Source organism: Cyanistes caeruleus, chromosome 22, assembly GCF_971803275.1.
Source record: "Cyanistes caeruleus chromosome 22, bCyaCae1.hap1.1, whole genome shotgun sequence".
Taxonomy (NCBI): Eukaryota; Metazoa; Chordata; class Aves; order Passeriformes; family Paridae; genus Cyanistes; species Cyanistes caeruleus.
The window spans coordinates 1,306,846-1,331,026 of NC_141722.1; the positions used below are offsets into that span (position 1 = coordinate 1,306,846).

The following is a 24,181-nucleotide window of genomic DNA, read 5'->3' on the forward strand; positions in this document are numbered from 1 at the left end:
CTGTGAGGAGGGTGAAGTGCTGGGAAGCACAGTGATATCTGGACCAAGACCTGCTGCAGGTCTGTGTGATGCAGCAATCACACCAGCAATCACATGCTGGATTCAGGGCAGGTTCCTGGGACACGGGGGTGTAAATCTGAACTGAATCCTGATCCATGGCTGTCATCTCTTTATCTGCAGTGAGTTTAAAAATCTGACCTTTCTGTTTATGTTTGTGTTTGCTTAGGGATTGCACATTGACGTATTTCATCTTTTTCATGTACTGATAGGTTCTCCAGCCCATAAAGCTGTAAAGGTGATGAGACCTACAACACTGATGTTGTGACATAAATATGGATTGGTGATGAGACCTACAACACTGATGTTGTGACATTAATATGGACTGTGAAGCTCCTGGGAGTGCTGCTGGTTTATAGGTACTGTAGGAATACATGGCTTCAGTGACAGAAGTAGGAAGAGTTCGTTCCCACTCCAAAGCAGTGCCATAAGTCACTGTGACAGTTTCAGGGTCAACTGTGGCATGAGGAGAGAAGGAAATACAAAACTTCTGAGCTGAGCAACAGCATAAAATCTGGGCACTGAAACACCACTGTACAAAGCAGATTGAAGTGGGACACGAGTGGGATTTGTGCTCTGTGATGGCAGCAGGTGAAATGCTCCTGGCACAGGTGCCCATTCCTGGCTACTCCCAAATAATCCACACTAGGAGTTGTAAATCTAAGCAGAGCCCTGCAAAACCTTTACAACACATTCACACTTCTCAGGTGTGGGTTCTTTCAAAAGCTGAGCCAGTGCAACTGATTTGGGTGAAGTTTCCCACCGGGAATTTGCAACTCTGCTGTTAAGTGGGAGGGGACAGCTCTGACAGCTGACAGGGCTCTCACTTGCCCTGTCCCCTCATATTCCAAAGCCACAGGAGAACAAGGACTGAAGCTCAACAATTGGGCTCAAATCTGATCTCACAGGAATTCTGTTCAGTGTAATTCATCCAACCTAAATAGTTCCTCCTGAAGTGACAGAACGAGGCCACCCTTTGTGCAAGCAAGAGACCAGAGAAATCAGAATCGGGTGAGGCCTTACCACAAAATGTTTATATAATCTTTCTTTTCACCTCAATCCTCACAGAAATTCCCCAAATCTCTCAGTTCCCTCCTCTAGCTGCCCCCATGTTACCTGAATAACCCTCTAGACACACACACACTCTGTATTTTATTTCAACAGCACAAGGCAAACTATAGAAGATCTTTAGAAGAAAATACAACAAGATCTTTTTTTTTGTATCTGTGTGTTATAGGAAATGGATACACCGAGCTATTTACAGTGAAATTTCTTTTTGTAGAACACAGAGAGGAACAACATTTCCTGGGTAAACTCAGTTAAATGCAATGATTTCTGTAATTTATGGCTTCTTGGAGGAACTCAGAGCACTCCCAGGGAGGCAGCTTTTTATTATGGCACAGGAAGAAACACTGCAAGTGGTGTTTACATCCAGCATCCCTGAAAATCCTGGGATCCAAAGAGGACAAAAGCAACACTTTCCAACCTAGCCGAGAGACAGGATTGATAATTTATTGTTTTAAGCTTGAATACTTTTAATTCATTTATTTAGTTATTCTTTCTAAGTAAAAACACTCTGTTAGAATCACAGTAACACAATACTTCCCCACCTTCCATGTACGTGTGTAGGCATCCCTATGGATGCAAGCATGGAAAACACCAGCAGCATTTTCACCTCTCCTTGACCTGAGGGCTCACAGCTTTATAAACTGTCCTGACTTGCAGGTTCTGTGCTAATTTTCTTGCCTGATTATTTCTCAATTTATTTCCCCATGCTCTTAGTCTTCCCTGCTTCATTCCTTGGTTTTAATTTCCCCTTATCTAATTGTGCTGGTAAGCAGTGTTCCTGCCACAATTATCTTCTAAGACACAGTCATTAGGTTTGAAGCTGTCACTTGAATACTTAATAGCTTTTCTGAGATTGTTTCAGGTTTCTGAATCTCCCCCTTCTCACCCAGCAGCTCCCATAACTGCACAACAGTTGTCTGCTTTTATTTCTAAAATGTTTTTAAATGTGGTTTTAAAAGGCTGGTATTTGTTTTGAAGGCAAGCTTTGTATTCATTCACATCCTTACTAAATTTGCTACAGCTATTCCAGCTATTCTTCCTTTGCAAGTTAAATATCTTGTTCATGTGGATTATCTTGACCAGAAACCCACTCCAGATATGAAACCCTTCAATTTGCTTGAGCTCCTTCCCTTCCATTGTGATTTTCACATCTTTTCCCCCATAAGCAGCCACAAGTGAACTGCATCTTGAAGTTTTTATAGGTTCTAATTCTCATTCTTTAAGCCAGTGAATTTACCTGCTGTATTTATGGTCCTTCACACAAAGCTGAGATTTCAAGGGGCTTTAGAATATATCAGATTACACCCACAAACACACTGACCCGGCTTTAGGCTGTCCCTCTATGGCCTTCCAGTGGCACAAAGAGCCAAGAGCTGCGTCCAACAGCCTCCAAGTGCCTCCTGAAGCTGCCATCCCCAATGGATCTGAGGGAGAAGCCTGGAGGGACGAGGCTCTGGCACTGCTGAATCAATGATAAATACCCCAAACCACTTCCAGGCTCACAAGAGCACACACTGACCTGCAGAAGCCATTTATGATCCTGCCTGACACCACTCTGGTGAGAGCTCTCCAGTGCTTGGCTTCTCCTTCCACTGGAGCTCCCAGTAAGACAACATCTTCAATGATGCCTTGTGAGTCTGTAGAGGTGAAAGCAGAACAGTTCAGGTTTAGAAGATGGATCAGAAAATATTCTTGTATGAAGTGTGTTTGGATGTGCACTACAGAAAAATCTTCATTGTGATGGCTTCAATTTGAAAGGCAGAAACAGTGGAAAGGAGGATCATAAATAAAACTTGGCATACATCTTAAGTGTCCACAATTCACCTGGAGTTAGTAAATGTGAAAAATTGAGATCCTCAGATGGTGTAGGAGAGAGAAGTGGCCTCTGCCCAGAAAGATGCTGTTCAAGCAGCAAATCTCTGGAAAGGTTTGGAAACCTTTGGAAAGGTCCTTTTGCAGACTCAGTGATGTGGGTTTACACAGAGCTTCAAAACAGGAGAAGGGGTCTGAGAGCCCACATGAAGCATGAGGAACTCTTTCCACAGCTGATTCTTTGAAAAACATGACCTGAACACGCAAGAGGAAATCACAAATTCTTAATATTGATTTGGAAGTAGCAGCAACAGAGGCAGTTGCCAATACCCAGTGAAGATCTATCAAACTGGTTTGATTTCTTTCTGCTGTAACCTGAATGCCCAGGGCCTGATTTGCTGAACAGCAATGTTGATTTTTAAGCACAATAAATCTTCCTCACTTATCAGAGAGCTGCAGCTGGGCAATTTCAGGAGGAATAATGATGGGATGAGGAATACTGGGCAGCTCTGCTGCTTTCCTAAACTCCTGAACAATATATCAGTATCTTCCATAAATCTTTGTAAAGAGAGATGAAGTCTCTGATGCCACAGCAGTTAAATGGAAGACTCATGAGCAGAATATTCCAAATTCATACTCTGCACCTGTGGGACAGCAGGCTCCACAGCTAAACCAAACTTTTGAGGGAGAGGTTCTGCCTGGGTAATTTTCAGATGTAAATCACTTAGCTTCCTTTCCCTGATAGCAGTAAAGGACTGGAGCTGCCTGCGGTGCCTGCATCCTTCTCCGTGTAAATCCCCGTGCCTGACAAATCCAAATGAGCTCTCTGGAATTATTTCTTATCACAGAGCAAATTTTGCACCAATCAAAAAGAGCAAAGAGCAATTCAATTCTGTGAGTGTAATCTGTGAGCAATAAAGCCTTGTTCCCATAATCATGGGCAATCAAAAGGAAACCCAGAGCCATGCTAACGGGAAGCTCGTTCCAACCAAGGTTCTAAATTCCACCTCCATGGTGTGAGCCAACTGAATAAACAAGCAGCTAATTCATCAGGATCCTGAATATTTGGGCAAGCTTTTGTTTCTCTAGTCTTTTGTCTAGCTTATTGCTTGCTTAGAACAAAAAAAAATGTTTAGTCTTGGCTGAAAAATGCTCATTTTCTTTGAATGTTGACAATATAGAAACCTGGGAACAGATTACTGGCCTGCAGAGCAGCTGAGCCTAGAGATAAATTAATGTATTTCACAGTTTGCAAATCTTCTAGATGATGAAGAACAGTAAAGTCTGCAAAAGGAGTGAAAAAAAAATATTTCATTAACCATTTAGCCTCACAGAGAGTGGTTAATGAATAAGGAGTTTTATAAAGGAAAGATTCCAATCAAGTCCAAGCAGGTGAGAACAGAGTGAGAATGAGAGGCCAAAATTCAACCCTGATTAAGATGATTTCTGCAGAAAAGGTGTGGAAGAAGGAAGCTGTCCCAGACACCATAACCAATCCTGGGAGCTGGGCTTTGCTGTGCCTGGGAAAGGGAAAGCACCTCAGCACATCAGTCCTGGCTGGAGGGAGAACAGGGCTGGAATTCAGCTCCAGATGTTCCAGGGCAGAGCTGGCAGCAGCATTCCCAACACTGAGCACAGCAGGGATCACAGCCCAGTGGGATCCTGGTGACACGAACTGTGACCAGTACCAAACACCCCGTGTGTGGCACCTCACTCCTGTGACACACAGCTGGGTATCAAGGTGCGGTCTCTGCTGGTAACAGCCATTATCAATTTGCGTTAATTTGCTAATTATTTATTAAAATGCATGGGAATCACGATGAAGAAATCAGAGCAATGATCTTCCCATGCAGTAACGTGTCTCTGATGTCTCACTGACTCTCCAGCTTCTGCCATAATGTCATTTTCTGGAAACCTGCTGAGCTCTGGCTGCCGAAGCGATCCGTGATGAAGTATCCAAAGGTTATTCCATTGCTTTGCAGGGAGGCATTTGAACACTCTGAGTTCCTGCCATGGTGTTTCACTGGCCAATCCATCATTAGCTATTTGTCCTCAGAAATGCCACTGCCATCTGGATACAGAGCCCTGCACGACAAGGCCGTGTGTTCCTTTCGTGTGAGACATCCAAATCCAAACCCAAATCAGTCTCAGCTGTCCCAGGTCCCAGCTCTGTTCCTTCTGTGGCTTGCTCTGGAATGTGCCTGTGAGAACGCCTTGGCAATCTGTGCTAAACATGCTTTTCATCTCACAAACAGCTCAGCTTTCAGAATTCAATTAGGGAACTGAAAAATCAGTGCATGGTGGGAGCTGTTCTGATACATCACCACGATTTCTTTGGAGTGGCAGCCAACCTTCCAGACCCCTAAGGATTTCCTCCCTAAGCTATGGGCTCATGTCATTCCAGAGCCTGCAGACTGAAACAGAACCTGGAAATACCTCAGCCCTTGGAATTCTCACGACACAAAACTAGGGCCAGATTAGGATCTGGGTCCTGGCTCCAGTGTAACTCTGTAAGGATTATTCTGGATTTGATTAGATTTATTTTGAGAACAGAATTCCTGTATTTGAGGATTTCTGTCTTAAATCAGAAGTGAAGTTCTGGTACACAGCTGTCAGTCCTGACCTTCTCCATCCTCAACTGACTCTATATCCACCTTCTTGGACTTTACTAGACATTTTCCTTTATAAAATTCCCTATTTATGATTTATTGTGAAGCTAAAGTTTAATGAGTTAAATTGCTGCGTGGGGGGAAGGCAGGCTGCACACACTCACTGCTGACTCAACTCCAAGATACAATTTCCATCAACTGATCAAAATGATATTACTCTTTCTTTTCCCCCCTAAATTAAAAATAGAAATCTATTAATAAACAGAACCACAATGGGTAATAAATTGACAGATGGTTTTCTACTTGACTTTGGGGGAAAATTACCATGAAAATAGCAGATGACAGTGGCATTTCAGTGACTTAAATGGAAGGCAGGACTCAGGGAATCAGATAGAAGAGCTGCAGAGAGCTCCCAAGAAAGGCAAAGCATTCTCTGCTGGGATCAGGCAGTGCATGGGCAGCTCCAGACTGATCACAAATGTCACGTTGTTGTTTACAGACCAAATGATTCACTGAAACCCCTCAACTGAAGACCGTGGATTTTCTTCTGCTGGACTGGGGGAAATGACAGCAGAATTTGGCTCCAAAGGCATTTAAACCTCGGGTTTTTTTTGTTTTTGTCCTGTCCTAAAAGAGCCAAGCTCTGTTCTTCCTCTTGGAAGAAAAATTTCTCCACCAGGAGTAAGGGAAATAAAAGAAAATAACAGTTAGAAAGTGAATGTTACCTTTTTCCTGAGCCATCTCCTGCAGGCAGAAGTAAATGACTCTGGCACCCAGGCTGAAGCCAATCAGTGTGACAGGTCTCTGGCCCTGAGAAGGAAAGAGAGGAAAAAATGCCACCAAATTGTGTTTTCTCTGGAAAGAGAGGCTGGGCTTGGGATCCCCGAGAGCCTGAGACACAGAGCACCTGCTTGTGCATCACTTTTGAAATACTGGAGCAATTAGGTTGGTTTCAAAGGGATCAGGTCTCCTGATAGTTATGCCCAGTTCAGTTTGGAGACTTCTACATATCTGAGTATGTTGTATGTTTTGATCTTCAGAAAATCAACTGAAAAAAAGAAATCTAAGGATCAGAAGTTACAACAAAGCTGATGTTTCAAACAGAACCAAAACAGATGCTGTAGTTGGTTTGAAATTTCCAAATGAAAACCTTACTCAAGGAACAAAATTTCCCTAGAAATGTTTCAATACACAGAAGAAGAAGCCATAACACAAAATACTGACTGCTGAGTGACAGCAGCAGCATGCAATGGTTATAAAAAATGATGTGGCTATTAAGCTCTAAGCTTTTATTTTGGACAGCTTAATAAGATTTTCTGTAAGATTAAAGGGAGCCTAATCCCAACATCAATGAAAAATGTTTTTTGTAATATCCAGGGAGCAGGTGTGTGATGGACACCCCAGACATCTCATTAACTAGTTTTAGACTCTCCAGCACACTGGAATGTGTGTTTTCACAACAGCAAATGCTTAACAGGCAGGAACAAATGCCCCATAGCAAAAGAAAGGGCTTGTATGAAATTAAATTTTATTGAGTTTTCTAGGATTGGGTTTTGATGAGAAATAAAAGTTTGTTCCACCTGTCTGGGGTCACAGTTCCCCTCGGGCTCCTCCATAATCTGCAGTGACTGGTGTGAGACAAACACATGGCCAGCAAAAACTAGTGCTGGCCCAGCAAATGATGGCAGGGGCTCAGAAATGTCTTTTTTCAAACCTTTTCAGAGAGATTTCTGTCACTTCTGTCAGGTACCAGCCCCTTCCCCTTCTCTGTAGGCAAAGCCACGGCTCACTGGGCATTGGCTGCTGCCCACTTTTCTCTCAGGTTGTTTTGCTGGTGCCTCTTAATGATCAATAAATGTTTTTAATGCTTTGTATTCTCCTTTCCTTCTCACCCATTCTCACCTCCTGCTCTCTGACTTCCTCTAGGTGAGTGGGCCTGGCTGTTGTGACATGGTTAATCCATTTTTGACCTGGATCTCTTCTTCCTCACTGAGAAAACCTTTAGGTTAAATGGAACAAATCCCAGCAGGATTTCTTTGATCCACTTGGGACCACGTCCTTTTCCCCAGTGAGCCAGATATCTGCTGGTCACCTTCATGCAGCACTCTCTGAGTTTTTGTTTTATTCATTTTTTCTCCCTAGAAAGATACCATTTAACCAGTAAAACTTCACCTCCCTGGGCCAATTCCCTTCCAGCTGTTTTTCCTGGATAATTGTGGCCAGTTACCTGCTGTCTGCTGAGCAGGATGTGTGCAAGGTGTTTGCCCACCTCGGCAGAGCGATGCAGACACACTCCCCAGGGGTTGTCAATGACACTGGCAACAGTCAGGAGTGATGCTGGCCAAGTCAAGGCTGTCACAATCCCTGCAACACACAGAAATATCTTAGAAAACATCAAAACCAAGAGAGTTCACTGAAGTTAAAGGCTAAGCCTAGGACTTTATGTCATTTCCAGTTCTTCTTTCCCAATAGCTGTGCTGAGAAATGTTTTGCTGGACTACAGATAAGAAAGAATCTGATGCTCTGGCATGGGGGGGTGAGTGTAACCTGCGTGTTGGGACGTTTCTGGACAGCAGTAAATGTGCAATAACACAGGGAAATGAACAGTCACACGTGAAGGAAGGTGTTTCCAGCTGTAACTTTAACAGAGTGACGCAATGACACGGTGGCTCAGCAGTCCAGGAAAGCACAGCTCAATTATAGGTGTGCTAGAGGAGGTTCTCAGGTCACCTCTGCTGGGCTATGCCAGCACTGACTCCTCCAAAACATTCCTTCTTTAGGAAAGCTCCTTTAACACTGAAACTGCACAAGAGCCACTCAAGCAGATCCAATAGGATTTAGTTTCTCACCTGACAAGACAGTGAATTTTAGGGCTTCTTGAGCCATCATGTTCACAAAACCATTCAGAAGGGAATCCAAGGCGTTGCCAAGCTCCATCAAGTACTTGGATTCCCAGGCCAGGCAGTACTGCTCACTCGAGTGCAGCATGCTGCTCCACGGGGCTGTGAAGCTGCCTGGAAAGGTTGGAAAGATGGAATTAATGTTTGGAGAGAACACAATGGCTGATTCCTGGCAAGAGGAGCCCAAGAGAGGATCAGAACAGAACCTGCAGGACACTGGAATATTCTAGCAATGCTATTAATGACAGATCTACACTGAAGGGCAGAGCAGAACTGTCATCTTAATTAATTAAAAATCTACCCACACTGTTCCTTCCCCAAACAATGCAGGTCAGGTTGAGGCAGCTGCTGAGCAGTGACACAAGATCCCCACAGTGGTCTGTCTTATTTGGCAGCTCCAAAATCACAAAGTGGCAAATTCCATAAAACTCCTGTCCTCAGTCCCTCTGTTTGAAGGAGTGTGTACACAGACAGACACTGCTGTAAGGAGGAAAATGGATGACAACCCTAGTTTTGCTCTTTAAAACATTCTAGCAGATTGCTAGTTATGGAAGAAGAATGTGTGTCATCTGTAACTCCCTTTTAAGGGCAAACAGACACAAAAAGGTTCCTGGAGGGACACACTTGCCTCTCTAACTGTGCCTGGGAGCCCTCCAGCCCTGAGGATTTGGACCTCTGGCAAGCAGACAAAGAGAGAAGCCAAAGCACAGCACTGCAAAAGTGAGAAGAACTTCCCTGTGACAGCAAACTGCAGCCTGGCAAGTGACAGGGCGAGACATCCTTCTGCATTAATGGTAGCCAGAGTTAATTATGGTGCTTCTCAATAAGCTGGCAGCTGTTCAGTCAGGTTGCTGAGCACATTAGCAGACAGGTGACATATTTTATATGACAAGCTACACTGGAAAATAAGAACTACAGACCTTTCAAGGTTTCCCCTGTAAGTCATCTCTGGAGTGCTAAAACAGGATTTACTTGACAGAACCTTCTTGCCAATAAACCTCATTAGCTGGCAGATACAGAGAGCAAAAACACACTATTTTCTGTTAATTCCTGGAGGATAAACATAAGGTCTCAGAGACACTTCGTACTAGTGCTGGCAGTCATTTCCCAAACAGGCCTTTTCTGGCAAAACCATGTTCCTAACAGAAACAATCCTGCCATGGCTGCTCCCAGTCCTGCTCTCACCACCAACTTAACGCCCTCTTTTTGAGAATTGATGTGGTTCAGTTAACATGCTATGGAAATGTGGGGCAGACATGGTGCTGTGTGAGCACAGCACAGCCTGGACTGGGACACAGGCACAGCTCTTGGAGCTCCTCTCAGCTTCTTCAGCGTGTTCTTACCATATTTGCCAGTGCACAGCCATCCAGTGATTGCTATGGTGATGTGGAGCTGCCTCCCTTCAGTGAGTGGGAGGAATTCAAACTCTTCTATGGCTCCCACACGTTTCTTCATTTTGTATCCTACACACAGCCAGGAAGAAACACGGCTCAGAGATGGCACAGAAAGGACACCCTCTGCTAACAGTAGGAGTTTGTTAAGAAAATAATTGGGTAATCTGGGGAGGGTTTTTTTCCTTTCCAAAACCCTCAGTCAGCCCATGCATTACTTATAGCTTGGTAAGGAGCCAGCATGATCTTTCTGAGCTTGTGTGATCTGAGGGAACCCAGCAAAAGGTTGGTTTTTTTTTTTGCTCTAACAGCTGCTTTTCTCCATGGCAGCATCTTTCTAACCCAAAGCAGCAAGTTTTCATTTCCTACATTAACCACACTCCAAATATTTTTTCCCTATTTGGTCACCAGGGGCTACACAGTACCTTAATCAGCACTGAGACCAAAATCTCATGGATTACACCTCAAATCGCTTCCCTCACTCTGCAGAGAGTTCAGTGGGGTCATTAACTGTGTTTGTAGACATGATCCTGTGTCCCAGGGAATGAGAAAGGTGTGGTCACTCTCTCACCAGTAAGACCAGCTCCTGCTGCTCCAAACAGGGATGCCATGACAGCGATGCCAGCAGTTGATCCTAAAGCAGCTGCTCCAGCACTCCCGATGATCGTGGCAGCTCCTGCAGCCACCAGAGGGGCAGCCAGGCCTCCTGTCAGACCTGAGGATGCAGAAAGGGATATCACCAAACTATTACTCCTTAAAAACCCCAGGCAGGCATTTCCCTGTGCTGGGAGAGTGCTGCTACTGCTGCTGGAAGAGCTTTTTGCATGTGCAATAAAGGGACTTCCTGAGACCCTCTCCAGACCCTGAATCTCTGCCCAAATTCTTTGAATGACTTCAAAAAAAATGAAGAATAATTTCAAAGTCAAAGGAAGACAATGTGGTGACCTGGGGTGAGCTGTATTCTATTTGCTCAGGAAACACTGATCTAATCTCACACTTTTGATTTCAGAGCTGAAGATCTCATCCTCTTGTAACATAAGAGCAAAGAAGGAGTTTTCTCCTTGTTTTTAAGGGTGACAACCTCAGTTTAATACTTCCCCCAGCTAGTGAAGGAATAGATTTTCCAGCTAACTCTTTCTTGTTTATTTCTGTGGGGCTGAAAATACTTCTCTTGGAGTCAGACCCCTCTCTGTCCCTGGTGCTGTGTCCCCAGAATGCCAAGGGCAGCCTCACCAATCGCTGTTCCACCCCCAACAGTTGCCAGACCGATCAGCAGGTATCTCTTCAGCTTTCTCCTTCTTTCCTTCTTTTTTCTTGAGACTTCTGCAGTTCTGTGGGGGATTAAAAGTACAAAAACTAAGGGAAAAGCCCAACGGATAACAATGCTGTATCAGAATCTGCTTTTATTCTCCTTGGTGTAACTTCCCTCCTGGGAACAGTAAAAAGGAACATGCAGGTGTGGACTGTGACAGCACACTGAGATTTATGAGCATGGATTTAGAGATTTAAATTGAATGGATTAAATGGACCACAGATTTAAATTGAAACGATTTAATTGCTGACAAAAGCCAACAGATATTACTTACTCAGAAAACCCTTCCTAATAGGGCTGAAGCTTGTAAAAAAAACAAAAAAGAAAGAAACAAAAAGTCAAAAGCATTTCATTAACTATATGTTGCCTAAGTGTCTTAAAAAGCCACAAGAAAGCTAAGAAGAAACAGGGAAAAGTGTTTGGAATAAAAGGGAATATGGATAATTTGTGCTAACAAACAGAGATGCAATTAAACTGTTTTCCAACAGCAGTGTTTACTTTGAGCTGCTTTCTAATTGCACATCACAATATAATAATAGGAATTAAACACAGTCATCAGTGTGCACTAAAGCTGTATTTTAACAAGCTTATCAGAAAGAGCTAAATAAACCTAAAAGGAACAAGTACCACTTATTAGCCACTACCTTTGACTTCTCTCCTGTGTCTTTGCTTTCTCTCTTACAAGAAGTGCTTCAGCTTCAGTGGGAAGTGGGAGAAACAGAGGCACAAGTTGTTTCCAGAGGAAGGTTCCTTCTGGCCTGTTTACACAGCACTTAATCCAGGCCTTGAAACGTGACAAGTTATCTTGCTTCCAAACTTGGATATTTTCCCGGTTAATCCTAGCCTAATTTTGGATTTTCATTATCCATATAATTGCTTAATCCTTCCTGGAACCCCCCTAAGCAGACTGTAATTTTGATTAGGACAATTTTACACGAGTCCCAGACAATATGCAGCTTTGTGAGGCGCAGCAGGAGGAGAATGGAGCTCAGTGGGTGAAATCCCTGAGTCACTGCACTCACTGGCAGAACTCCCACAGACCTGCACGTCACAGAGACCCTCCAAAAACCACTGCTCGTTACCTTATGCAGCTGCAAATGTGGTGTCTGCAGAGAGCAACACCTAATATGAAATCCAAATTCTGCATAACCACAGCCACTTCTACAGCCCCACGGACAAAGAAGTGTTTGGCTATCAGAGAATCATGGAATCTTGGAGGCTGGGAAGGATCTCCAGGACCATCAAGTCAAAGCTGTGCCTGATCCCCATCTTGCCACCCAGCCCAGGGTGCTTTGTCCAGCTGTTCCTTGGACACCTCCAGGGATGGGGACTCCACCACCTCCATGGGAAACCCCTTCCAATGCCTGACAGCCCTTTCCATGAAGAAATCCCTCTTGATTTAACCTGAACATCCTCTGGAGCAGTTTAAGGCCGTTTCCTCTCATCCTTTCAAAATGCTCTACTTTGTGCCTTAGTCACCAGTCTGAATGCTTGGCTTTGGATAAAATTGCTCCTGGAGCTCTTTACACGAGTGCTGCAGCCAGGCTGTTCATACCTAAGCTGGCAGTACCCAGCAATTTCTGTTCTACAAGAGGTTCATCAGCTTTTACGGTCACTGCACTGTGTCTCAGGCTGCAAATAATGACAAGAGAGCTGGAACATGTCTAACCTGGAGTCAGCTGGAATAATGAGCAGCTTGAGTTATGTGGGGAGAAGGAGAGTGGCAGCTAAATCCTGCCTGCTGATGCAGTAAATAAAAGGAGAAGTTTTACCTGTCACTGATTCCCTTCTGGAGCTGCCAGCAGCTGTTAAATGGCTCCTCCATTACCATTATCACTGGATTACCAGACTGCTTTTATCCACTCTGGTAATTAACTGCTGCTTCTGGTATTTCTCTGCCCTCACTGAGCTCAGATGTGCAGCTTCTTGTCTGAACTACAAATTATGTTCAGAGATATAGTTATGGGGAATTTCAGGTCATTTTCAATAAGGAAAAGTGGCAGGAGCACGCATTAGCAAGCAAATGTTGTGATGTTTTCCAGTTTCTTACAGATATGTGTACAAAAGAAAGGTTCTCACCTGCAGGTCAGAGCACATTTGGTGCAACTAACATGGATTTAAGTGGTTGGAGCATTATTCTTTAGAGGATTGTACATTTAACCTTGTAGGTTCTGGGCCTCAATCCAACATATCCATAGCAAAGGCAGGAGCAAAACCTCCTGTTAACAAATATCAGTAAAAAACACCTGTGCAGGAGCTGTCAAACCCCTGGTTGGTTATTTCTGCTCCAAAACTTCTTGATGGTCAAAGCTGGAAGCATCCCAAGCACGTGATGGTGTTCCCAGCCCCAAAATCTGTGAGGTCAAGGTGATGACAGGTTTATATTTAGCTTCCTTTCCCCACTGACTCCTGATTTCAAACCAAAGAAAGGGTCATTGATGCCCCACAAATCTCAGCCTTGTTTGAGCACAGCAATAACAACGTGTTCACACTGGTCTTGGGCTCCTCTCACCATAAAGATTTTTCTTCTTCCTTTTCTCCATTAGACATTTACTCCCATGGCTGCAATTTGGGCAAAGGACAAGGTAAGAATCCCTGGGTTTCTCCAGAGGAACCCCACTGGGCTGGCAGCAGGATTTGAAATCCACAATGTTCTTTCACCGTTATCAGACACATCTTAAAGGCCCAGCACTGAGTTTGTTTCAACAAACTCCAGCAAAACAGTCCCCATTAATACCAACCCTTGCTCCTGCACACCAAACGTTTAATCTTTGAGATTATTCTGACTTTTCCTTTTTACAGTGTGCTATAAAGTTAAGCATTATTTAAATACAGCTGTTACTGGAAGATACCCATCACATGCTGGACCCCATGGTAACATCTGAGCTGAACCATGGCAAAGGTGTCAATTAAAGCCTTTATTAGCATTCAGGGTAATCTCATAACCCATTTGCTGAGTAGACAGATGAAATTATTTCCCTAGAAAGTCCACTATGGACATATTTACTGCCTTAAATATCACTAAATTGTCACACAATTCCTGAGAGGGATACAAAGATACCAAATTTCTTACAGATACCAAGAATGGATCCTGTGTTCATAACATAGAATTGTGAGCTAGGTCTGTACATATCTGAAGATTCAGCCTGTTGCCCTCAGAAATCTCCCTTCAATAGGAGTTATCCAGCTGTCTCTTAAGGATGCTTAAAGACAGATCCAGAAACAATGAACAGCTGAGGATCTCACCCTGATTATCTGGAGGAATTCATTCTGCAAGAGGCAGTTCTAGCTGAAGGATATTGGACCAAGAGACAACAAGATCTTTGTGATGTATTTATGCAAAATCTACAATCTCTGAGAGGCAGCTGGAAAGAGGAAAGGAGGCAGCTCAGTGCAGAACAGCTTTTAGCAGTGTGCAAGGCCAGATCTCAGCTCTGATTTTAAGAATGCTGAACTTTTCTGCTTGTCAGTGGTGTGAAGGCTCTGCAACCCTAATCAAGCCATAAATGATTACGGGAAGAGCCATGTGGGGAATAATCAGAGACTGGACTTAGGCACAAGTAATTACTGCTAAGTTTTTGAGTGCTGGCAGGGTTTTTTGATCCCGTATCAACCCAAATGTTCTTACTCTGACTCTTCCTCTTTTTGTTCCTTCAGGCTCTCAAGCAGAGATTCCTCCAGGACTTCCAGATCTTCCAAGGGAATTCTCAGCAGCCAGCTGACACGGCAGATCAACACCCTGGCTCGAGCATCATAGGATCCTCGAAGAGAGAAAAGCCCAGGAAATCAGTCTGATCAGTCTGATGACAGAGTTTAATTAAGGAGCAGAGTACTCAAGGAACGTGTCACAGAGCAGCTCCTTCCCCCAGGCCCTTTTTTTCTTCCAGGAACATGAGAAGAGACTGATAAATGGCAAATCCTTCTTCCCTGTGAAGAAAGCCACCACACCAGGTAATGCCTCTGTGGCAAGAAAAGGATCTCAGATCCTTTGGGCATCCCCTGTGGTAGAGGCAAACTTTTCAACAGAGAAATGCTGCAGCAGGACCACTGCTAGCTGGAAATATCAAACATGTCTGTGTGGGTAACTGGGCACAGCCCACCTTGACTGCACCAGTACAGGAAGGTGGGTTTTACAAAATGCACCTCCATGCAAAAGCTTTATCTTCTTCTTTGGTGGCAATAAGAGAAGCTTTACTCAGGAGTGTAAAGCTGCACACCAGCTCCCCCAGCAGCACCACGGACAAATGTCTGCTTTTACACTCCCTGCTGGAGATGCAGGAGTGGACAGTGCACTCAGACAACACCAAACAACTGAACTGATCACTCCTGGTTTTGTAAGCAGGTGTTCTTGGAGATATCTTAGAATAAAAAACATCTTGAATAAATGTAATAGGCTTTAAATTATTTGTGCCAACTCTTGTTTTTTTAATGTATTTCTCTAAGCAACATGTGCTGCTTCCTGATGTTTGGCTTTTACAAAGGGTTTTTGGTGCACTCTGGGATGAAAAACACAATTGCTTTCCTCAGGGTGGGTGAAGATACCAGCAAGACCCAATTACAATGAACGCTTGTGATCCCTGCTGCACGTAGATCGAATACGTCATTGGGCAATCTATTAAGATTGTTTATTTATTACCATCATTACCAAGATACCAAACTAATTACGTGGCCTTTAATGACGCTCTTGATCAGGATTGTGCTTAGTTGAGAAATGAGGACAGGATTTATCTTCACTCCTTCCCGAAATGTGGCACGTCCTACAAGTCCAGGCAGGTGTAACAAGCCCCCTTCTTTTTTCTGTCTGCTGACACTGCTGGGCTCCTTCCTCACCAGCCTGCTGGGAAGGCAGGGAGGCTTGGAAAGATATTTTTCCTAAATTCCAGCCTGGAATTTCCTAAATTCCAGCCTCTCCTATTCACAAAATAAGCGGTTTTGCAATAACTGACTTGTCAATTTTCCATTAAAAATAAAGAACAAAACTTGTTTTGTTCTGCAGTGCAACGGGCTAATCAGCAACCAGTGAGTTCTTTCCTGTGAGAACATGTTAAAACACACAGATTTCAAAAATGCAAGTAGTGATAGAATCCAGGCTTCTTTTAGAAATGAACATTCTGTTCAGCAGACAGTCTTTATTTCATTAATTTTATCAGACTAATCCATGTAATGGATTGCAAACCAGAGAACTGTTTTATGTGTAATATAATATATGAGAAAAATCACATTTCTTTATAATGGGCTTCACAGGACACTCTGCAATTTATACCCTGAACTTATTATTTTATTTTTTTTTTTAGGCAACCAGCAGAAAATACTTTAGGCTGAGATTTTCATAACAGCTTTCCTGCCTTTCTAAAGGAAGAGGTCACCTGCTCCCCTGGAAACATTGGAGAAAAACCACCCCACTCCAGCACCATTTACATCTGCTTGCCAGTGCATGGTGTGTGAAGGTAAGGAGGTGAAGAGCTATTCAGTTTGCAGTGGGTATTATTAACCATTCCTAGTGTTAAGAGCTGCTTTTCCTGAAGGAGATGCAGGGAAGGAGTGTGCAGTTGTGCCAGAGTGGAAGCTGAGATGAATAGGATAGTACCTTTTTGAGCACTTTAAAATATCAGATATAAACTAAACTGTATTATTTTTACAAAGAACAAATGATAAGTAAACTTACCATCTTGAAGAGAGAACGATAAAAGGTTCTAAAGAGAGAGAAAAAAAAGAATATTCAATTTAAAACTGATGATGTAGTTCTGGAGGATTCAAAATGCAGGCAAAAAACCCATCAAACTGATTGAATTACCACAGCAGCTCAGTTCATAAGTGAGAAGCAGAAAGTTACATTTCAGTGAGGCAGCACAGAGCAAAACCAGTCCAAAATTCTCCAAAGGGCTGAACAGAAGCAGATAATGCTTGGTATATATGCTGAGGAACCCCACATTTTTTTGTTACTTTGTTATGATCCTGATCTTAGACCAGACTTCAAAGTTTGGAGGAACAGGGCTCTAAACCTCCCACTCTAATGCCTTCTGCTCCCTACACTCATATGTACTCACAAATGCAACATCACTAACAGGTTTGAGTGCTCCTCTAATGGCCCCTGTTTTCTTTGGCATTCTGGGAATTCACAGCTCTACACAGTAAGGCTGAACTGGCATGAAGTTCTTTTGGATTAAGTGAGTTAAAAAACTCAGAATTCATGGCCTGTCAAGATTGGGGGACTTGACTTCTGTGTTGGCTCTTTACCACAAAAAAAATGGAAAAACAAATCATTTCAATGGATGGTTTCTATGGATAAATCCATGAAAAAGAGGCCAGTGTTTTTACAACTGTGTTCTCCTCTTTTATTGCCACTGGACAAATTCTAAGCTCTTTATGTGACTACATTAAGCACCAGCTCACTCGAGCTGCTTCCCTCTCCTACACACAAATACAGCACAGCTGAATTTTACAGGGAATCCTTTCAGCCCTCTGGGAACACAAAAAATGCAGCCAAAGAAGTAGGAGGCTGCCAAAGAGTTTATGATTATTAGTCCTGTAAGCTCCCAAGCACAGTTTGTAACGTCTCTAATCTGAGAGCCCTACACATGAGAAATGGAGAATGCAGAACAAACCACCCTGAACCAACCAGAAGAGGGACAAACTGCAGACTGCTCCCCAGGCTGGCTGGTGGGATGTGGGAATTGGAGATACCAATCCAGAGGGAGGGATGGAACTGGTTTCCCAAAGCCTGAGTCCTGGGGGTGCCCAGGGATCAGCTACACAGGCACCACCACCTCTGGGTGCATTTCTGAGGGATGGGTTGGCACAGAGGTGTCAAAGCCCGGCACAAGGTGGAGCAAAAAGCCAACCAAACAAAGGGCCTGGAGTCTAGAATAAAGTGAAGCTTGTGACCTTGTTGCCACAGTTTTCCACAGACTGATGTGAGCAGCCTCTGCAAGAGGGTGATGGTTTGTGGGCAGTACACTCTCCCTCAGTGAGGCTCAGGTCCCATCCTGTCTGCCCAGTATCACCTGTGGCACCTTGTATGGAACCACCCCAAACAAACCTGGCCTAAGCATGTACACACATGCCTTTCAAAAGGTCAGGGATGCACGTAGGTAATCAGGTGATAAACTGAAACAACTGTTTTTATGGCATCCATGCCAGTTAGCACTCTCATATTTAGGCTATAGTTTAGGCTGTGCATGAACTGCACATGCAGGCAGCTGGAATCCAACCAGCAGTGATTAGATTAGTTCACAACTGGTTTGTTTTCCTCCCCAAGCAGCAGTTGTTATATTGCAGCCTTATTTTGAAGTCAGTGTTTTGAATCTCCATGAGAACTCTGTGACAAGACAACCACCCATATGACTGAGAAGCCTTTCAAAAGAAGGGACTCTTTATTCAGTCTTTGCCAGCTTTTTCCGAGTTGATGCAAGTTCAAAATTCATTTCCTTAAAACAGAGAGCCCCAAATCCACATTGCACTGAATGTGGGTAGAAAAACACTGGAAAATGGGCATTCTAAGTATGTTTAGAGCAAAAACATATTCATTGTAAGAATTTTCAATGTTTTATCACCTATCACTGCTTCTACACTTCTTTTATTGCATTGCCTTCCCATACCACACCCACAGCCTGCTATGACTACTGTCTTTAAAGATTCAGTTACCACCATCTGCCTGTATTAGTCATCTGCAATGAACACAAAGATAACAATCCCTAATCCTCAGATGCTCATTGAATCAATGGTGAGCTCACAACTAATCTCCAGACTTCATGGATCATCCCTTCAGCTCCTCTGAGATGAACGGCCTTCAAAAATGCAGCAATAGTGCCAGCAAGGCCCTGCCACTGAACAGGCTGAGCAATTAAAGCAATTAATAAACAGTAAATATTGCGTCAGCAGCAGCTGCATACAAAGGAGCACAAGCACCATAAAGCAAAAGATCAATAATTCATAAAGCTTTGTCCCGTAGCTTGTTTATTTCCAGTTAAGAAGGAAGAAGCTGAACCCAGGTTATTGCTGATGTTTCCTACACACCAGTGTTTTTACCTGACACACCTCTGCTGCCTTGCTCTGCTCAAGTCCTTCGTTCTGCCTCTCCTCAGACAAAATAAATCACCTTGCCCACATGCAGTTGACTGTGTAAGGGGTTGCTGCTGTGGCATTAGACTGATAGTTACTCCTCATCTTTGCTTTCAACTGATCAAAGTTGTCTATGGTTTCTGTATTCCAGAAATCCAAATCCAGAATTCCCAAATCCAGGGGATATCCTCAGTTTCCTGTCAGAGCAAAATCCCGTGTGCTCCCGCTGATCCACAGCCACTTTTGTACAAGCACATGGAGCCCTCATGCAGCATAAGCTCAGAGCAAACACAAGTCAAATTCCAGCCTTAATAAACTCAGCAGCAATGCAGGAAAACCAGCCTCAATGCAGAGAATCCATCCTGAGGCAGAGAGAATGAGGGAAATGACACAGGAAGCACGTCAAGGCAAAAAGAATGAGTGTGGATGTATTGAATTTGAGGAAACAGCATCCAAAGAGCCACTTTTATTTTAGAAGATATACTCTAAATTATTAATTAAGATCTTTGTTGCTGTCCTTGTACTGTTGTAGGACTTTGAGCACTTCTGGATGAGGAACAGATCCTCTGAGGCATTTCATGAACTGACAGGAGACAGGAAAAGGTGGCTGAGGAAATGGGAGCTGTTGATGGTGACCAGAGAAGTTCACTGCTCTTATCTCCCCTAACACAGCCAGGTCCTCACATCTGCTGCTCTGCCAGGCCATTGCTCAAGGTGAGTGTGTGATAGCCCTTAATCAATCAATAGCAGAGCACTGGCTTATGCAGGGTGTCTGGCACAGGGTGACACAGCACAGGGTGACAGAACCCATGTTCTGTGCACCACCAGCAGCAGCCCAAAGCTCTCTTCACCCTGCATGGCACAACATGAGGTTGGATGAGGAGAGATCTTCCCCAGCAAATGCTGCCAAAATGCTTCACCTCTTTTATCTTTCCATCAGTTTTTACAGCAGAACATTATGGAGCAGCCCAAATTTCACTTCCTCGGTGAAAGAAAATCCAGTCACAAAAACTTCGTTCTGGTCAAAGTGTACTCTGGGAAGAACACTTTGGAAATTATGCTCCTTGGAGCAAGTATGTGGAGGTGGTTTGTGATACACATATAGTGAAGGGGCTTTTAAACAAGTGAAAATCAGGTCTACTGTGTTCAGGGTATCACTAAAATCTGTACAACACGTGTATGAATGGAAACCACTGCAGTAACATAATCCAAGTAAAAACTCTGTCAGTTCTCTGTTGTGTAGAGTGCAACCATCAAAGACACAACTCAGCAGACAGTGACCATGCTACACGTTCATCATTTCCAAGAGCTCTTTATGGATAGACTGCCAGTCTCCCCACAGCTGGTTATAAATAAATGCCCATCAGAAATACTGACTTTATTTCCCTGACTGCACAAACAGCATTTCAGCTGCAAACAGACAGATAGGACAAACCTCTTTTGCAAAGCAAACAAGGATGAGGGGAGCACATGGACTTACCTGGGTAATAAGAAGTGGATTTTCTTTCAAGATGGGATCCTTCAGCAAAATTTCAGTGAAAGTTTCTGTGCCCTCACCTCCTAAGCCATCAGCAAAGGCTGTCATGGCAGGTAAGACAGCGTCAGGCAGGTCCAGCCACTTCACAAAGCCCTTGATGAATTCTGTTCTGAAGGAGCTGTAAGGCAACAGAAGCAGTTAAGGCTTCACAAGTGGGTATTTCAAGGCTCCAAACTCGGTATTTTTGGAAGCTTTGAGCAGTTCTTGATTTCAAACATTGGTTCACACAAAAATCAAAGCATCAGGAGTCAGCAGAAGGTGAATTGCTAAACAAACTGGCTAAACAAACAAGGAAACAATCAGAGTGGGGCTAGATCTTGCTTCAGAACATGCTTTGATGTCTGCAGTGTCAACGGATGTGTTTTGTGCTGAATTTTAAAAGTCTTACAGGTGCAAGAGAGAAAGGATCTTCCATTCCCCCAACTTCAGAAGAGTCTGATAGCATCTCTGGCAGAGCCACCACCCAAAATCCACCTGCCCTGCTCAGCCCTCGCTCCACTTGTACCTTTGCTCGTTTTCAGGGAACAGCCAGGCGAGGGAAATCCCACAAAGCGCCGCGTAGGCGAATCTCCCGGCTTCACCCAGCTGCCGGCCCAGGAGCACACACGGCTCCCTCTCCCCTCCATGCTCAGCCTCCTTTTGCTGTTTCCACCTCTCCTCTGCAGCCATTTTCACCTGCAAGTTCAAGGAGGAAAAAGCAACAGAAAAAAAAAAAAAGCCAACAGCAAACAGTTGGAAACCAGGAAGTGAGGAGAAAAATCGCTTTTGTTTTTACTGCCACATTTACTGCTGGAATTAAGTCAAGTCTAACCAGGTCCAGCTTGTCTATTGCCCCCAACACACTGCTGTGACCAAAGAAGACAAAGGAACTGGACACAGATGAGCAGTTCACCAATCTCAAACGTTTTGCACAAAATTAGCTGACAATAAATATTTCAACCTGCGAAAGGACAAGTTCCCTTGGGGATGCAAAAGGACTGGACCCCATTCAGGCCTATCAGTCCCATATTTACTGCAAAAATAACATGAAAATAGAAGCTCTGCACCTGGTGCAGGGACCAGTACAGCTGCCTGGGAAATTATTTTCCTCTCTTATCCTCAGCCCAAATTGCTCCTGTTTGTTTTGCTGACAGCATTAAGAAAGTTGAGTCCAGCTGCAGCCTCTGAGAAGGACTTTGATGTGTCCCACGGTCATTGCTGTGCTTTGCTTGTAATATTCCTCTTCTATACAACCTGCCAATGCTCTTTCCCTAAAAATAAGATCCCTGCACCACATGGACCTTGAGCTGGGCCAAGATATTATTTTTTAGAGTGTAGCTGTGCACACTTCCAAGTGAAGGGCTTCCAGTTGCTCCCTGGATGGTGCCAGCAGCAAACTGAGACTGCAGGCAGAGGTGGCAACAGCTCATTTCAAATTCAAATTTAAAGGTAACAACCTGCTCCAGGGCTCACTTCCATCACCTGGAATTTCTACTGATTTCCTTAAGATCCAAACTAAGGGGCTCAAAATCACTCATTTCATTTCATTTCATTTCATTTCATTTCATTTCATTTCATTTCATTTCATTTCATTTCATTTCATTTCATTGTTCTAATTGAAATCTTTCCTTTCTTCCACACCCTGGATAAATAGGAATTAAGAGCCCATGACACTACAAATGATTCCCAGGGGATGCAGACATCATTTATGGATTGTTTTAGAGGCCTAAAAGAAAGAACTGCAACAGGAGCTGCTCTTCTTAAAGGGATTTTATTATCTGCATGCCATCTGTCATGGTCTTTAGGAAAGTGTCTGTCCTGCCTTTCCACTCAGAAACCCTAAACATCCAAATTTCCAGACCAATAATTTCAATAATTTTACAATTATTTGTCATGTCTGCTCACCTCTGGACACGTTATGGGGAGACAGCACCAAAAATAAAACCCCCTTCCCTGATAGATTTATTGATTTCTTAACTTGGGCTCATATGAAAAGTGAAGCAGCCAAAAAAGATTCATGAGCAGTACAACTGTTTAACCTAATTTCCTAATAACATGAAATATGGAGCAATAATGGAGCAACACGATGGTGGCTCCTGGCATGCAACAAATAATTCAAAGTGCTGAGCAGCTAAAATACCCAGAGGAAGTTTCTGGAAGACTTTGCTCTGAAGATGCTCAGATCCATGCAGTTCCCTCTACACAGGTATCTTTTTTCCTTATAAACACGTAGGAAAAAAATGGGTTTGGGATTTTCAGGGCAGTAAAAAAAGGGCAATGTGTGATTTACTACATAAAATTTGAGCCAAGAAGTTTTGCCACAAATCCAAGATGAGGGAAGTGAGAGTTAGAAGCATATTTCAAAAGTTATTTATTCCAAAAGTGGAATTCCCATCCCTGCCTTGAACAGCGTGGTTCAACAATCAACAGCACTGCCATAATCTGAACTGTCACTTGAAAGAGAATTTTTTATCACTTCCAGCTCTCATTTTTCACACAAAACCCTTTGTTTTCTTGAGTGATGGTGTATTTTATACAGCAGCTCATGCAATCCTGTCTGGAAAGCAGAAAGATAATTCCTTTGGGGATCTAAAGCTGTACAATACACATGTTCCGTGCAGCTGAAAGAGGAAATAGAGACAAGGTGGCGTCACATTTGTCCTAAAATGTGACAAAAGCGACCAAACCATCATCTCCACAGCCCTCCAAAGTTAATGAGGCATCTTATTAACTTCAGAGAAGCAGTTGTAGGTAATTATTCAGATGTTCAGATATTCAAAGAGTTCCGTGTGAGGCACAGTGGAGACAGCAGAGCCCAATTGTGGTTACGCATCGCACACAACACTGTGACTGCGGAAACATTTGGGCAAAAGAGATTTTTTGGGGACCTGCACATGGCTCCAGAGATGCTGGGAGCACCACGACCTCTGCTTTTAATCCGTAGATACGAGGTATGAACACGGAATGCAGTTAATTCAACTGTGTCAATGCAAGAAGGCATCAATGCAGTATGAACGGGCCACAGGGATCAGAGCCCGAGGGGAGAGGGACATGGAGAAGCCCAAGGCCTAAGTAGTTGGGAAAGTGAGCGTATTTAATTCAGTTAATCCTAAAGTTTGCACAGCAGCGGCTCTGAAGCGATGTCCTCACAGTGAAGTGAGCAAAGCTGCGGAGAGGGAACAGCACATCGAGAAGCGTGAAGGCACCAGCTCAGCTGGAGAAGGAAGCTGTGAGGGCGGACACCGCCACAACTGCCCGTGTTCACTTTTACCACAAATCCTTCACGTCCGAAGTCTCCGCTGATCCAGCACAGGCACTTATTTACGGAAAGCGGCGCTTCTGGCCACGCTGAGGGGAGGGAGGCAGCGGGCAAAGCAAGGGAGCGGCCTGAGGGGACGGTCCCGTCCGCTCGCCCCTCAGCCCGCGGTGTGACCCCGGCCAGCCCCTCTCCCACC

The 24,181-nt window shown here is 43.9% G+C and overlaps 1 protein-coding gene and 1 long non-coding RNA gene across 3 annotated transcripts in view; one reads left to right on the forward strand and one right to left on the reverse strand.

Annotated features, from left to right (window-relative positions):
• Positions 1-24,181, reverse strand: part of TMCO4 (transmembrane and coiled-coil domains 4) — a 37,177-nt gene that overhangs the window by 12,826 nt on the left and 170 nt on the right. For both annotated transcript variants that reach the window (XM_023940239.2, XM_086860654.1), the window contains exons 2-12: positions 21,253-21,422; positions 20,691-20,865; positions 16,815-16,842; positions 14,778-14,910; positions 11,071-11,168; positions 10,409-10,552; positions 9,790-9,909; positions 8,396-8,560; positions 7,774-7,910; positions 6,272-6,356; positions 2,645-2,762 (exon numbers count right to left, since the gene is read on the reverse strand). In XM_023940239.2, the coding sequence (XP_023796007.1) occupies positions 2,645-2,762; positions 6,272-6,356; positions 7,774-7,910; positions 8,396-8,560; positions 9,790-9,909; positions 10,409-10,552; positions 11,071-11,168; positions 14,778-14,910; positions 16,815-16,842; positions 20,691-20,865; positions 21,253-21,416 (1,367 nt within the window). In that variant the 5' untranslated portion in view covers positions 21,417-21,422. The remainder of the gene's footprint in view (positions 1-2,644; positions 2,763-6,271; positions 6,357-7,773; positions 7,911-8,395; positions 8,561-9,789; positions 9,910-10,408; positions 10,553-11,070; positions 11,169-14,777; positions 14,911-16,814; positions 16,843-20,690; positions 20,866-21,252; positions 21,423-24,181) is intronic.
• On the forward strand, positions 270-21,811 carry LOC111938536 (uncharacterized). The gene is made up of 5 exons (XR_015278747.1): positions 270-416; positions 14,807-15,100; positions 16,444-16,596; positions 19,743-19,924; positions 20,151-21,811. It is a non-coding gene; the product is annotated as an uncharacterized LOC111938536 (long non-coding RNA).